The 17,307-nt window shown below is 43.5% G+C and overlaps 1 protein-coding gene across 1 annotated transcript in view; it reads left to right on the top strand.

Annotated features, from left to right (window-relative positions):
- mtss1 (MTSS I-BAR domain containing 1) overlaps positions 1–17,307 on the top strand; it is a 122,239-nt gene that overhangs the window by 70,020 nt on the left and 34,912 nt on the right. The window contains exons 4-6 of the mRNA XM_029776435.1: positions 2,314–2,398; positions 4,043–4,134; positions 5,392–5,466. Of these exons, the coding sequence (XP_029632295.1) occupies positions 2,314–2,398; positions 4,043–4,134; positions 5,392–5,466 (252 nt within the window). The remainder of the gene's footprint in view (positions 1–2,313; positions 2,399–4,042; positions 4,135–5,391; positions 5,467–17,307) is intronic.

The following is a 17,307-nucleotide window of genomic DNA, read 5'->3' as shown; positions in this document are numbered from 1 at the left end:
CTCTCGCCCTATAGTGTGCATTCAGATTGTATTCAGACACCTTCACCTTTTCAGATTTTGTTACGTTACAGCCTTATTCTAAAATTGATTAAATTACATTTTTTCCTCATTCTACACAAAATACTCCATAATGACAAAGCGAAAACAGTTTTTTTTTACATGTTATTATTTAACCTTATTTACATAAGTATTCAGGCCCTTTGCTATGAGACTCAATTTAACTCGGGTGCATCCTGTTTCCATTGATCATCCTTGATGTTTCTACAACTTCATTGGAGTCCACCTGTGGTAAATTCAATTGATTTGACATGATTTGGAAAGGCACAGACCTGTCTATATAAGGTCCCACAGTTGACAGTGCATGTCAGAGCAAAAGACACATAAAGGACACTCAGATCATGAGAAACGAGTTTCTCTGTTCTGATGAAACCGTGATTGAACTCTTTGGCCTAGATGCCAAGCGACACGTCTGGAGGAAACCAGGCACCGCTCATTACCTGGCCAATACCATCCCTACGATGAAGCATGGTGGCAGCTTCATGCTGTGGGGATGTTTTTCAGCGACAGGGACTGGGAGACTAGTCAGGATCGAGGGAAAGATGAACGGAGTTAAGTAAAGAGAGATCATTGATGAATACCTGATCCAGAACAGCCCCATGCAGCCAGAGCGGAAATGTATCCAGTGCTGCGTTGTTGACATGTTTTGATATGCCATATTACCCCATGCATTTTCAAGTACTTCAGTCGCCCCATCGGTGGCACCAATTGTCCTTGAGGGTGAAATCGACTAGGGAGGTTTTCACATCTTGGCTGGCTTCCAGACTTATCTAGCCTGCCACAGTTGGGTTAGCAGGACCAATGTTAGTTGCAGGTTCCATTTGTCTGTTTTCTTCAATGGAAGTCTTACTTGATAATGTCCAGAAAGTCTGGTAAGCTTGATATGACACAAGCAATAGTAGTGAAAGTCCCACACTCACTAATGCCTCTTGTTTTCTCTGTTGTAGTTTTGGCAAGCCTTAACCAAAGTACTGTGGTTGTCCTAATAAGCTCATATGGTTGATGGAGCTAATATCTGAGGTCTTTAACCTCCTAATGAGTAGTCCAGATTGAGACCTGATGCTGCTCCTGCTGTAATGTAAACAGGCAACAGACCAAGTGTTGCTTGCTTCCATCATAAAACTGGACACATCCTAATGATCTTAGGAAAACATATGATGTCTGATAAATTTGCAGTGTGACCATTTATCTCTGCAGTGGTTTAAAGAAATATAATTTTCTGTCCCAGAGGGCAGTGAGTCACCAAGTGCATCCCAAATGGTACCCTATTCCCTACTGTATATAGTGCAGTGAATAGGGTGCCATTTGGGGCACAGTCATTGTGGTGTTAATGTTGTAGAATGGAAAGGCATGATCTGTCTGGGCTCTCTGTCTTCTCCCCTGTATGTCTGGCTGACTGTGGATTTGTACAGTGTAGACATCACGGTCTCACTGGGCCTGCCTGGGATTGGGCTGGGAATATTAAGTGGATAAATGAGTGCAATCAAAAGCAGATGTTGGTGTCTCGACAATGCCAACACCCCCCCCCGGCGGATGCTGGAGCCCATGGCAACAGCAGGGGTCTGTGGGATTGTGTGTTCAGAACCAGTCAGAGGCTTCATACCAGCCTCGAAAGCCTACAGCCAGGGGAAGGGGTGGAAGAGTTAGCTGCGCTGGTCTGCTGTCAAATCTGAATTCAATACAGCAATAAGGAAGTCTGCTGTGTGACAGACCTGCTGTGGAATCCCTATCGATGTGGTGCAATGAACTCACTGGCAGTTTGTGCAAATATTTCTGAATGAACGAAAACAACCCCATTAAAATATACTGGGCAGGGGCGCCGCTTGGGTGCCAGGCCCAGCCAATCAGAATGAGTTTTTCCCCCACAAAAGGGCTTTATTACAAACACACATACTCCTCAGCTTCATCAGCTGTCCTGATGGCTGGTCTCAGACGATCCCGCAGGTGAAGCCGGATGTGGAGGTCCTGCGCTTGAGAAGTTACACATTCTGCAGTTGTGATGCTGGTTGGACGTACTCCGGAATTCTCTAAAACGATATTGTCTAAAAAACACTATTTTGCTTAGAACCAATTTTTTTACACTTCCGTCTATGTACATTACTGTATTTATACTTGCAATATTATTTTAACAGGAAAGGGGGAAAAAACACTGGAGGACTTCCAACTTTTTTTGGCTTCATCAGGCTTGTAATATGGCATTGTTGTCAAGGTTTGGAAATTGACAGGTTTGTTCTGTTTTGTTCCATTGTTTTCCAGGCGCGACAAAAGAGATTGGCTCGGCCTTGACGAGAATGTGCATGAGGCACAGAAGCATCGAGTCAAAACTGAAGCTCTTCACCACGTAAGTGATAGAACTATAAATCATGGTTTCTGGAAGACATTAATGTAGTATTACAGTCTTAAGGCAACCCCCCCCCCCCCCCATTGTTTCCTATTTTTTGGTTAGGGCATATTATTACTGCCGTCTTTAACATTTCAGACTATTACATGAAAACGTGACATGAAGCATTCCGTGACATTGGTATATCAGATGGTTGCTGTTTTGATACTCAATGTTTTTCTGTCACACACTGAAAAGTGAGTGATATCGACTCAGACCTGCATTTTCATCCAAGTGATTGGTTTCTGGCATGGCCTTAGTTTTCAGGATTCCCAGCTGTGTGCGATTTATATATGTTTTCCTGTGTGCTGAACTCAGTCAGTATCGGACATTCCTCCAAAAACCACAGAGAGCTCTCACCTGCTAGTATGCTGACCCTGGCTGACTTGGCAAGTGGATGACGGCCGGCTCGCCTCACGCTGCTCTACAACCCTGAACCCAATTCCTGCCTACTTCAGCCCCAGCAAATCCAATCAGGCCCTGCTTAGGGTCCTCTCTGTTGCTCTGTGTGCTAATGAGATAGACAAATTAATATTTTGTCCAGCTGTAAAACAGCACTGTGGACCGGTTGTACTACAGCCAGTGCTCTCTAAGCCTAGGACATGGCTGTAATGGGACTCCGGTTGTGGATGGATGGAGTAGGAGATTGGATTGTTGCTCTCTGGTACCATTTGCACACTACTAAACCAAGCCGGGCCATGCTGTACTTCGCTGACCTGGTTACACATTAACCATAGTTGCTAGAACCATGTGAAAAGAAAATATCAGAGCCAGTACTGTTCGGGTCGGCATGATAGTGGGAAAAGGGTATAGCCCAGGCTGTACTTTCCCTCTCTTCGGTGGAAATCCTGGTAGTCTCTCATTCCTTAGTCTTTTTTCTCCCTCCATTATTTCCATCACTCCTGGCCTCTGACATTGCTGTAGTGTCTTTCTTCAATTGCATTATGCAATGTCAAGTCATTGACCGCCCAGCTTCAGTTGGAATTAACACTGACCGACACCAAAATCCCAATGATCCCACTGACCCTACTGTACATAGGCCCATCCCAGAGAAGGGCTCAACTCTGAATAGGCCGTTAGACAAAGTAGAGGGAAGGGGAACTAACAGACTCCCGCTAAACCTATAAGCTTCATTAATAAGATCTCTTAACTTTATCACTTTGGCCTAGTTTTCCCCCAGACACCGTGTGTGTGGGGAGAGGTTAGGTGAAAGTGGTTCAAAGTGCTATCTCATGTCATCAATTTATAGACACTCATTGTGTGCTAACCTGTCACGGCTGATCAGCTCTGGCTATGCCGGGTATGTGACGATAGGCGTTCACAGCATACCTGAGAGTATGCTCAGTTTAATTGCTTTGCTTCCCAAGCTATGGTGTGTCGTTTTGATGACCTGATTTATCTATTGTAGGACCGCCTATCAATTACAATTAATTAGCTATATGGATCAGTCATATCCCTAACAAAAAAAGCCTCCCCTATTTGTTTCCATTGATAATTCTACATTTGGTGAAGTTGAATCTTATCAACCATTCTGGTGAAAAGTCCAGGTGAACCACTGGGTGTGTGATTGTAATTTAACAGCTGGTTTATTGGGTTCCACTGCAGGGCACTAACAGATACCTTGATCAATCCCCTGGAGCTGAAGATTGAGGAGTGGAAGAAGGTGGCCAGTCAGTTGGACAAGGACCATGCCAAAGGTAGGAGATGGTACATACACACCTACATAAACTACATATACAAAAGTATGTGGACACCCCTTCAAATTAGTGGATTCAGCTATTTTAGCCACACCTGTTGCTGACAGGTGTATACAATCGAGCACACAGCCATACAATCTCCATAGACAAACATTGGTGGTAGAATGGTCTACTGAAGAGCTCATTGGCTTTCAACGTGGCACCGTCAGACAATGCCACATTTCCAGCAAGTAAATTCGTCAAATTTCTGCCCTGCTAGAGCTGCCCTGGTCAACTGTGAAGGGGAAACGTCTAGGAGCAACAAAGGCTTAACTGCTCACAGAACGGGACCGCCGAGTTCTGAAGCGCGTAGCTTATAAAAATAGTCTGTCTGTCGGTTGCAACACTCACTACCGAGTTCCAAACTGCCTCTGGAAGCAATATCAGCACAATAACTGTTCGTCGGGAGCTTCATGAAATGGGTTTCCATGGCTGAAAAGCTGCATACAAGCCTAATATCACCATGTGCAATGCCAAGCGTTGGCTGAAATCACATAAAGCTTGCCGCCATTGGACTCTGGAGCAATGGAAACACATTCTCTGTAGTGATGAATCACAGGTTTGGCAGATGCCAGGAAAACGCTACCTGCCCAATGCATAGTGCCAACTGTAAAGTTAGGTGGAGGAGGAATAATGGTCTGAGGCTGTTTTTTCATCGTTCGTGCTAGGCCCCTTAGTTCCAATGAAGGGAAATCTTAACGCGACAGCATACAATGACATTCTAGACGATTCTGTGCTTCCAACTTTGTGGCAACAGTTTGGGGAAGGCCCTTACTTGTTTCAGCATGACAATGCCCCCGTGCATAAAGCGAGGTCCATACAGAAATGGTTTGTCGAGTTCTGTGTGGAAGAACTTTACTGGCCTGCACAGGGCCCTGACCTCAACCCCATCGAACACCTTTAGGATGAATTGGAACGCCGACTGTGAGCCAGGCCTAATCACCCAACATCAGTGCCCGACCTCACTAATGCTGTTGTGGCTGAATGGAAGCAGGTCCCTGCAGCAATGTTCCAGCATCTAGTAGAATGCCTTCCCAGAAGAGTGAAGGCTGTTATAACCGCAAAGGAGGGACAAACTCCATGTTAAGGCCCAGGATTTTGTAATGAGATTTTCGAGGAGTAGATGTCCGCATACTTTTAGTCATGTAGTGTACATTCTGAGATGTCTAAATTATTTAACTGGCACTTGATGCATCTTCTCATGTCAACCCAATGCAGAATACAAGAAGGCCCGAGCAGACATCAAGAAAAAATCCTCAGACACAATCAAGTTACAGAAGAAAGTTAAGAAAGGTAAGGGCATCTGTTTCTAACTTTCTAAGTTCTGTGTGATGTGACACTGCCAAGGGCGTTTCTTATCTAGGCCAATGTGTAGGGTTGGGGGAAGGCTTGGACTACACCTGAATGGAGAGTGTGATGCATAGCAACAAGCAGCGAAACAGTCATTACCGAGGGTCAGGTTACCTCACCACAGCTGGTATTGTGAAAGGAGACAATGATGTGGTTTCTCCATGCCTGCGGTTGTTACGGGGCCCCTCCTTCGCCAAACCATCTCACCACACCTACAATTTTCCTCTTCCATAAATGGTATCGTTTCAGCCAGGTTGGGGTTGTGTTTAGCTCTAGCTCAGGACTTTTTTCTTAGTCTCCATACGAGGATGTAAAGGTGTAGACATTATTCCCAATGTAAAATTATGACAATAACAACAGTCTTACATCATTAGTTAGCCTAAAGATTAAACACGATAGTACACATGCCCATTATGACATTTAAATGCTAGGCTGGTAATGATGTCATGACTATCGCGGTCCTATGGCTCTGAACTATGAGCTTCAGTCTTCTGAGAATTTAAGTGTTTATTCCTCAAGTTCTCGGTATCGCAACAGCAGAACTATCATATGAAAATATGTGTACCAAAAGTGGGAGAGGGATGACGAACATGTGTCGTTGTGACTTTGCACATTCAATCACCAATGAAAGGTCTGTCATTATTATGTGGCGTCAACCCACTTCAGAGCTTCAGTGCAGAAACGCCTCCAGTTCGTCCTGTTATGGCTGCGTCGAGGTCAACTGTAGACTGGAAACACTCCTCATAGGTTGACTGCGCGGACTGCTCTCTTATCTGACAGAACGCCCTCTCTATAGCTTATTCACCACTCACCATCTGGTCCTCAGTAGCAGAGTGTGGTCCTCAGTCGCTCAGTTGGTAGAGCATGGTGCTTGCAGCACCAGGGTAGTGGGTTCGATTCACGCTGGGGTCACCCATATGAAAAATGAATATATGCATGACTAAGTCACTTTAGATAAGTCTCAGCTAAATGGCATTTATTATTATTATTATTATTATTATATATTACCATCTTCTCAAGGCTTCAGACTGTTTGAGAACCATAAACCTTGCCTGACAATTCAAACTGAATTCTTCCGCTGGTCTATCGTTCGCTATATGCTTCAGTCTGAGACTGCTGTAATTGAAGTTGTTTGTGGTGACATAAAAATGAGGGGTGTTGTACAAAACAATGTCAGCAGTGATTGGATCATCCCTAACCAGAGTTTCAAAGCCAATGACGAATTTTCTAAACACCGCTTTACCCACGTGTGTTCTGTCTCTGGCCCAGACTATCAGTTTCTGGGTCCAATCAGATGGTCTATCCTCAAAACAGTTGGAGGTACTCCAATCCAGACTCATTCCGGAAAATAAACAAATGTCCGTGGGCATGGCATAGCGTTTGGCCGGAGGAAGGAGTATGGGTAGCCAAGCAACCATAAACCTACATTACTGGTTAGAACAGTCAAAAACTACCTGAAAGAAGTGGGCAGGGAGGCTTTTATTCCTTCGACTGCAGTTTTTGATTGTTTTAAACTGCCTCTTTCTAAAGGCTCAATAAGGCTTATCGTTTGAACTAGTCAAGGCACCTAAAGGCAAACACAATATTTCCGTCACCCAAAGGCAAAGACGAGGTTTGCGTTCTAAGATGAACTAATATAATTGTCCTCTGATGGTCTGAGGTTGTCATTCCACAGGTGAACATGACCTGTAAACCTTGCTATTCCTGCTACTTTTACCCAATTTAAGACTTGTAGGTACTTGACTACACTAGCAATTTCTAGCACCCGTTAGCTATCGTTAGCACCCGCTATGTGAAGAGCCCGTCAGATAGCAGCTCTCTTTCTGGAGAGGGAGATTGATCTGCCAATCCGTATGATGAGAGGGAGCCCAGCAGTATGTGAGGTGCAGAAGATGTTGTATTGTTAAACTGAGCTGAGAGGAAAGAGTATGCTAATTGTATCACTGCACGTTTTGATGGCAGGGAGATGAGCAGAAGCATGAGGGTTGTTTCCCACAAGTGTAGGAAACACCCCCTGTTGAGAGTTGGCCCCACTCAATCAGAAATATTTGTGGATAGCTGCCTGGGTTAGAGGAATTGTTTTGTCAACAGGGTTGACATGGGATCTCGTCTCAATAGTTCAGTTTTGCCCCTTGTAACACTGTGAACATCGAGGCAGTGATGGGGGCAGGGAAAGCTTGAGCACAGCGTGTGATGCCCTAAAGAATTATGTAGTGGTACATTTCCCATGATGTAGCCTAGACCTTAAATGTGGTGACTGTCTGATGGCAGTTTTGATATGACGATACATACATTTGATGGAGTTTTTCAACATTGTTGATTTAAGAGTGCTGAGTCTGAGTCTTTCTTCATTGTTGTGTAATGTAACCCCATTGCTTAAACCCCATTGTGTGGCAATGTGCAGTTGGAAGGTATCAGGCAGCAACACACCTGGTCGAGGGCAGGGTGGGGGGCTGACGGATAGTGGTGGAAGTAGGATATCGTCATTATCCGTTACACCAATCCAGCACGTGTAAAGTCTAGACAAAAGAGGCCCCTGCTTTCTTATAGTATGCCACACCTCCACCAATTCAAATGAAGAACCCTGAACCCACAAACCCTTACAATGCTGGATTCTAACTCTTCCGCAGTCCAAAGGTGCTTTGCAACACAAGACAGGCCGATATGATCACCACCACGCCTGAACTGAATGAATACTTTATTGCCTTCCCTGCTCCTTTCCACTGTTTCTCACGTTTGTTGTCCTCTCTCAGTAGCGTGGTCAGTCTGTTGGTCCCATGATTATTTTTGGCAGCGCATTGCCCTCCCTCCCTGCCTTGCCCTACAAAGGACCCATTGGACAATGTTGAAACAGAGAGCGTATCTGGAAAAAGAGGCTAACAGCCGGGCGAGGTTCAGCGAATAATCCCACCAGAATAGTGTAGTAGCAGCAACAGCCAAGACTTATTGTAACTTACCTTTGCTCAGTGCAGCTCAGACCGAAATAAATAAAGGTAAGTGTACATTTAGGGAGGCCACTTCGTAGTTCAAGGCTGTATTTGTCTTTCTAGGATGAGTCCCTGTCGCATGTAATGCTTAGAGAGACACTGACTAGTTAGCTACTGTCCTTTGAAGTTCAAAAAGGGAAGTGCAATAAAATCCAGTAATGCCCTGACTTGAATTCAGGCAGTCGTTCCTCTTGTGGAAATGGGCCATGTGGCTGAAAAGTCCAGAGGGGAAGGTGTACATCATCTGGGTTAGGGTGCCCTTCGACCCCTCTCTAACCTCTTTGCTCCCTTAACCAAACCCACCTTCCTTAGCCAAGGCCTTGGTTTATAACAGGGGCCAACCACGGGCCACATTGAATTGGCTTGCGGGCCGCTCTTGGCCCGCAGGCCGTGAGTTTGAAACCCCAGGTTAACAAGGACCTCTTATAGCCTGAAGACCAGTGCCATGGGGTTCATTACATTTACATTTTACATTTTAGTCATTTAGCAGACGCTCTTATCCAGAGCGACTTATCTGGTAGAGGTGATTGAAATCAGGTCATGGTTAAAAGGTGAACTCTGTCTTGGGTGATATAACATTTTGTTGTTGTTATCGCAATATATGTATTGTCAGAGGTTAGCATTCCATAATATTTACACCATTTTCTACCTGAACGCACAAGACCAAATGCTGTTTAACAGAACAAGAGCACGCTGCTTTTCTTGGTCACGTTCAGTAGGATGTTTTACCTAGCCATATCATAATCATATCGCATACTAAATTTACATGGTCATCTTTGATATATCGTTATCGTGATAATTGTTTAGATTATCACTCTGGATTTTTTTTCATATCACCAGTGACCTGATTTAATAAATTGAACAATGCCCTTTTAAGTTTCTAATGCACAGGCCACACCCTGAGACTTGAATGGCCTACAAATTTCCAATGCATGTAGTGCATGAATGTTAGTTAAAGGCACAGGTGGAGTAGAGTCGGGCATTGTTAGCGAAATGAACCGCTGAAGGAATGTGGGCAGCTGTCTCTGCTCCCGGGCTTAGAGATTACTTTTGACCTCTTGGGTCCAAAGACGAGGTCAGATGGGGAGTATTAGTGAGTTGGGAGTCTGACAAAACCCTCTTATCCCTAGGAAACATGGAACGAATGCTACCCTAGTTCCTAATCAATCAGAGAACGATTCATTGAATTGAGTATTGCTCTGAAAAAAACAGATGTGGTACACTACAACATAGTTAACTTGTTTCAATCTGTGATAAGTAAAAATGTGGTGTAACTGCACCGAGAACTCAAACAGTTTCTGTTTGAGTTCTCGGTGCAGTTAATATGGGTGGTCTTGTATGGCGGTAATTAAGCTAATCTGTAGCTTTATACTAAAGCGAATGTGGCTGTGAGTGGAACATCATGCCTCATGGGAATGTTGCGTGCTGGGGAGGGTCCTCTTATTTGAGATTGGAGTGTGTGTCTAGGGGTGTTTCACATCAAGTGGGCCCTGTTTGTTACCAGAGAGGGTGGTGCAGTGTCCTCAGTGCTGACTCACCCCTCTGAGCCGCTGTGGGAAGCTGTCCTCAGGCCTCCCTGTAAAGCAGCAATCAGAGGAGGGAAGTACAGATTTCTGGGATATCTCTGTGTCTTAGCCCCCACGCTGCCCAGCACCACTAACGCTGAACTGATCCCACCTGGAGCATTTAACAGCTCTAGATATGAAATACCCCTAACCAATCCGTTACATTCCCCAGCATTAAACATGAATAATGTTGCTCAAACAGAAGGGGGAACAAACAAACAAAAAATCTGACCAACGCAACAGGTGGGGTGTTAGGAGGGGTTCTGAAAAACACTCATGGTGGTGTACGCTGAAAGTTGACTAGTAACAACAACTGGTACCTAAGACGCCCACCATGAGCGGCCACAAAATTTGCCCAAGAACAGGCAAACAAAATTAAAACAGGGAAGATCAGATAAAGGACTGTTTGTCTAGAAATCAAATAGAGAGCCAACTAAAGTTGTTAACCCTCCACATCTCTCAAGGCAATTGTGGCACTAGGCCAGCCACTCTTAAATATCACCTGGGCCAGCACAGGCGAAACCCCTTCCCACTAATGAGATGACAAACCAGCGCAGGTGTAACACATAACGAGGTGACACCAATCGGTGCGCCCCACGTGCTAATGTCCAACCTCAAAATATAAATGTGAAAACCAAAGCCTGTAACACCTTCCCCATAAAACAACTATATCCTATATTTTTGTTGGACAAGTTTGCTCACATCAAACAGAAAATAACTTCCATCTCACAACATGATCAACTTAAATGCGTTGCGTTCTCCAATATAAACGTGATGTCTAGTAACTGTCAACAATTAAATACAAGACAAAACAGCCACCTTATTTTATTTGCTGTAGATAATATATATATTTTCTTTTTTGCTGCCTAAAATTCTAAAGTTTGAAAACCGTAGGTAAAATCACGTACATCAGTTAAGAGTTTCTATAACTCTCATCCCCTTGGAAGGAGCCAAAACAAAACTTGCTTTGAAAAGTACCCCATAGGGTGCTCAATTGTTATTGTCTTTCTGTAGGAGCACAGCCCCTGCTCCTACATGGCTGGCATTGGTGTACAAAACATATGGACAACGGAAATCCGGAGCAGCTAGCACCGTTGCAGAGACCGAAAGGGTCTTAGCATTTTGTAACCTGAATGGAAGCTAAAGAAAGGTAAACAAACTATCAAGCATTACAAAAGTACACAATTCTTTGGTGTGCTCAGTTAGAGGGACCTGCCAATATCCCTTCAGCAGGTTGAACTTGCTAACGTACTTAGCAGCGCGAACACGGTCCACATAATCGTCGACCTCGGGGAAAGGGTTGGAGTCCAACTTAGTAGAGGCATTGAGTTTCCGAAATTCGGAACAAAACCACAGAGCGTTATCTGCCTTAAGTATTAAAATACAGGGCAAACTCCACAGACTGCCATGTTGCGCATTGTGGTGCTCAAGCATGAACTCCACCTCTCTGCAAAGCTTCTGTCTTTTCAGGGTTCAGTCGATAGGCATGTTTGATTGAGCAGAGTCCACAACATCAGTGTCATGCTCTAGTACATTTGTGGAGTTGGCACATCTGAGAATAAACCCTGATATTCTAAATGCAGTTCAACAATGTCACCTTTTTCCTCCGGAGACAAGTGTGCCAAAAGGTTTTCTAGAATCTCTTGAGTTACTCAGCTGTCTCACAGGCACAGGGTATGTTGGGTTTTCATGGTGTTCTTGAGGAAGACTATAGTCAACGGTGACAGCAGTGGCTACAGGCAGAAATCACTACCGATTTCCACTGACTTTTCCGCCGGATCGTAGAGGATGAAGTATGATTTAAACATGTTGACATGACACAGATTCCCCCCCCCCCCCCCCCCCGCATTCTGGCGATTATAATATATGCCTTACCTTTGAAGATCTTCTTCTGTTGGCACTCCAAAAGGTCCCAGTTACATTACAAATGGTCCTTTTGTTTGATAAAGTCCTTTTTTATATCCATAAAAACTCAGTTTGGCTGGCGCGCTTCAGTCAATAATCCACTCGATTTCCCTCCTTCAAAATGCATACAAAATGAATCCCAAACGTTACCAATAAACTTATGCAAACAAGTCAATCAACGTTTATAATCGAACCTTAGGTACCCTAATACGCAAATAAACTATCAAATTTAAGACGGAGAATCGTTATTGTCTTTACCGGAGAAAATTCCAAAGAACGCGCTCTCATTCACGCGCTTGGAAACACTACAGCCAAAATGGGAGCCACCTAGAAAAACTACAATTTCTGGCAAATTTTTCCAAAAACTAGCCTGAAACTCTTTCTAAAGACTGTTGACATCTAGTGGAAGCCCTAGGAACTGCAATCGGGCAGTTCAATGATTTGCAATGATTTCGCCCTATTATAAAAGTGCCAGCCATTGAAATCAGTGGTAGGATGAAAAAGCGGGGTTTCGCCTGCCGTTTCAGTTCTGTTATACTCACAGACATAATTTTAACAGTTTTGGAAACTTTAGAGTTTTCTATCCAAATCTACCAATTATATGCATATCCTAGCTTCTGGGCCTGAGTAGCAAGCAGTTTACTTTGGGCACGCTTTTCATCCGGACGTCAAAATACCGCCCCCTATCCCAAAGCAGTTTAAAGGGTACCAGGCATCAGTTGACCTAGTAAGTCCTGCAGCCTGACTGGCAGTGGGCAGAGGTCTGGTTCAGATCTACAGCTGTTGCCCTGTGGCAGGAACTGGTTCTGGGGCAGGGATTCATGCGCAAGCGTTGCAAAATAAAATGTACACATGCATGTTATTCACTAATTTCATCCAAACAGCTCGCGAGCGTCTACGTAGCCAGGTGCTAACATAGAACTTGGTTCTATTTTTGACGCGCTGCAAGTCCCGCCTCTTCCATCTCCTCATTGATTTTTAGGAGGATATACCTAAGTGGGTGATTTGAAAGATTAACTCAAGTCCACACTCCAGTCCAGTTGGTGGTGGTGGTGGTAATGCACCTTAAAGTTGGTTGCCAACCGTCATATGAAGTCCGAAGCAGACGACTGAAGGAGGAGAGATTACTAGAAACTAACTCGGTTTACCCTTTTATTAGTGGATTAATTCTCGGAATAGAGGACCTTGTGCATTTCAGGTAAAATAACGCGAGGGTCCGGTTTGGTCAGCATGTTAGGCTTTCATGTGTCAATTCAGAGAAACGGATTGTTATTTTGATGTGCATAGAATGGAGTTGTGAGTGCATTCGGGTGGGAGTTCTGCGGCAAATTTTCTTGATAATTGAAGAACGTAGGCTATTTCTGATAACAACCCAGGGTATGACATGTCATCTTGTGATCATAAACATTGACACTGTATATGGCAATAGTTTTATGATCTGGAAATGTGAAGTGCACATTTGGACACATTTGGGGTGTTTGGCTTGGTTGTATGAGATCAAAGCTGTATTCATTAAATTCCTCAATGTCTACTTTGAGTCCTCTTAATTTACAGCATTTCCCTCACCCAGACAACAAAACATTTGCAAAAGTTCCCCAATTAGCTGGAGGGATGGGGGCAACTTCTTGTTGCGCGCAGTGCTCAAGTTTGGAACGGCTGTCAGTCAAAACCCATACAGCTCTGTGAAGAGAAGATGAGCTCTGACGTTATTTATAGCATGTTATTGTACAGCCACTGCGTTCCAATTTAGGCACCCATCTGTGTTCAAATCTGCTATTATCAAACAGTATACGTGTACGAGTGTAAAGGGTTAATGGAAATGTATTGGTTTAATAGAAGCGTGTTAATGTAACGTTTGTTCCAGTTAACTTTGCAGACCCATCACAAACACTCTTGAAAGCCCCCATGCGAATACAATCACACTCCAGCTGTCAATATGGCACTCTACTATTTATCGGGAAAAAAAAGCTTATGTTTTCATTGGACATTATTCACTGAAACATCATGCAAGAGTAGATATTGTCAACTTCCATCACGGCTGAAGAGCTGGATCGAAAATCTGAATACTCACCCAAGGTCTCACAAAGACCAAGCATTTTGGGAACAACCGGGATATAGGTTTCTGATCAGGACGGTATTTTCCCAGGTACACTGTCTGAGCACCACTCTCTGGTTCTTACATATACTCTCTTTTTCATCTCTCTCCATTTCTACCATTTGCTCTCTCTCTTTTCCTCTCCCTGTTTAAAATCCCTCAGATCCCCAACACAAGACCCAGCTGTAAATAAACATGGGCAGCTGACTGTCTCTCTCCTCTGGAGAGTGCAATCCATCCCAGTGCCTTAACCCTGATTTACCTTCATGGCTCTCAGATAAAAAGTGTGTCCCAAATGACACCCTATTCCATTATGATTGTGTAGCAGCACATCATGGATTAGCATCCAGTTCAGTTTTCTGTATAGGCTATACATTCTTCCAGCCAGCATGTCACAGCAAAAGGCTCTTCTCAATGGGAGATCCCTGTTGACTACTACTTTGTTTTTTTATCCTTCTGAATGACAAGAGAATGGGGTGCAATCTCATTCATCAGCTGAAAACAGTAAACATTTATCTTTGTGAGCTGATGTTTGGATTTAGGGCGTGCTGCATGCATCTATGTCCCAAATGGTACCCTATTCCCTACTTGATGCACTACTTTTGACGAGAGTCCTATGGGCCCTGGTAAAAAGCAGTGCACAGTTATAATGGAGAAGTTTGCTCATCTTTGCAAAATTCTGGTTACTTCACAAAAATTCATAGGTTTTCCAGATATTCTGGTTTTCAAGAATTCCATCTCCCAGAGGAGTTGATGTGCAGTGTATTGGCTATGCATGGTATCTGAAGCCCTTCATACTTCTGCTCGGGATCATGTCCTCCAGAAAGACAGGGGTTATATGTGTGTGAAGGGAATAAATGTCAGCTGAGCATCCAGTGCGTTCGTGCGTATCCGGCCTCCTGCACCCATCCGCCATGTTTGCCTCTACACAGTGGAATGTTGAAAACACGTTCCCAGTGTGTTTTTACTGCACTGGAGGAATATTTTCAAAAGCTCCGAATAGCCTATTTTTGCATCCCAAATGGCACACTATTCCCTATGTAGTACAGTACTTTTGACCAGGACCCATAGGGCTCTGGTCAAAAATAGTGCACTTCTGTATATAGGGAATAGGGTGCCATTTTGGACGCAGACCAGGTCTCCAGCCGAACACTTTCTTATTTGAACTAAAGAGAAACGGGAAATATTCAGAAGACCTGTTTTGGATGGCATGGCTAGAAAGGGGAAAGAAGTATTTTTTTTCTTCCCTCCCTCAGAAGCAGTCTGTCATGTGATGGCATACACTCTCCTCACATGGCAACTGGTTGGGCCGAAGGGCCTTTAGGTCGCTAAACAAGGTCTTAAATAATATAAGAACCTGGTTTATTCTAGGGCTGGGAATTGCCAGGGGCCTCACGATACAATATCACAACTTAGGTGCCGATATGTATTGTGACTCACGATTCTATATGTATTGCGATTCGATATTGTGCTACATTTTTATTTTATTTTTAAAAATATTTTTGGGGGGTGATTTGATGTTACAAACATATTGCTCATGGTCTCTGCTGCAGGAAAATGAGAGATCATGCGATAACAAGCTTTGGTCAGTCAGGGAAATAGAAGTGCTGAAAACATGTTGCCTCGCTATTTAAACAGATGGAGAACAAGCTATAGGATGAAAAATACCTGAGTTTTGGCACAGGTTCCCAAACCATCACCATACCACCACCACACTTGACCGTTGATATGAGGTTCTTACTGTGGAATGCGGTTTGGTTTTTACCAGGCATAATGGGACCCATGTCACCCAAAAAGTTATACTTTTGACTCAACTGTCCATAGAACATTCTTCCAGGAGCCTTGGTGATTATCCATGTGCTTCCAGGTGTTTTTTGGCAAACTTGTCAACTTCAAAAATGCAGTATATGATATGCCATTTTGTAGCTCTGTCTATACTTTTATCTAATGTAAAAAACAAATTTTCAAATTTTGATACGTAAGACCAAATTACTATTATATTATATGCATATTCTAGTTTCTGGGCAGGAGTAGATAGAAAACACCCTAAAGTTTCTAAAACTGTTTGAATGGTGTCTGTGAGTATAACAGAACTCATATGGCAGGCAAAAACCTGAGAATATTCCATGCAGGAAGTGGCCTGTCTGACAAGTTGTTGTTCTTCTTGCCTCTGTTTATTGAAGACTGAGGATCTTTGCTGTAACGTGACACTTCCTACGGCTCCCATAGGCTCTCAGAGCCCGGGAAAAAGCTGAACGATATCGAGGCAGCCCCAGGCTGAAATACATTATCGCTTTTGACAAGTGGCCGATCAGAGGACAATGGGCTTAGGCGCGTGCCCGAGTCGACCCCATGCTTTATTTTCTTTCGTCTGTTTACCTAATTGCAGATTCCCGGTCGGAATATTATCGCTTTTTTACGAGAAAAATGGCATAAAAATTGATTTTAAACAGCGGTTGACATGCTTCGAAGTACGGTAATGGAATATTTAGACCTTTTTTGTCACGAAATGCGCCGTGCTCCTAACCCTTATTTACCATTCGGATAGTGTCTTGAACGCACGAACAAAACGCCGCTGTTTGAACATAACTATGGATTATTTGGGACCAAACCAACATTTGTTATTGAAGTATAAGTCCTGGGAGTGCATTCTGACGAAGAACAGGAAAGGTAATCAAACTTTTCTAATAGTAAATCGGAGTTTGGTGAAGGCTAAACTTGCTGGGTGTCTAAATAGCTAGCCCTGTGATGCCGGGCTATCTACTTAGAATATTGCAAAATGTGCTTTCACCAAAAAGCTATTTTAAAATCGGACATATCGAGTGCATAAAGTTTGCGGGGGGTATGCTAGTTCTGAACGTCACATGCTAATGTAAAAAGCTGGTTTTTGATATAAATATGAACTTGATTGAACAAAACATGCATGTATTGTATAACATAATGTCCTAGGTGTGTCATCTGATGAAGATCATAAAAGGTTAGTGCTGCATTTAGCTGTGGTTTGGGTTTTTGTGACATTATATGCTAGCTTGAAAAATGGGTGTCTGATTATTTCTGGCTGGGTACTCTGCTGACATAATCTAATGTTTTGCTTTCGTTGTAAAGCCTTTTTGAAATCGGACAGTGTGGTTAGATTAACCAGAGTCTTGTCTTTAAAATGCTGTAAAATAGTCATATGTTTGAGAAATTGAAGTAATAGCATTTCTAAGGTATTTGAATAACGCGCCACAGG

Source organism: Salmo trutta, chromosome 14 (genome assembly GCF_901001165.1).
Source record: "Salmo trutta chromosome 14, fSalTru1.1, whole genome shotgun sequence".
NCBI lineage: Eukaryota > Metazoa > Chordata > Actinopteri > Salmoniformes > Salmonidae > Salmo > Salmo trutta.
Note: the sequence above shows the minus strand (reverse complement) of the source record. Positions and strands in the feature narration are given on the sequence as shown.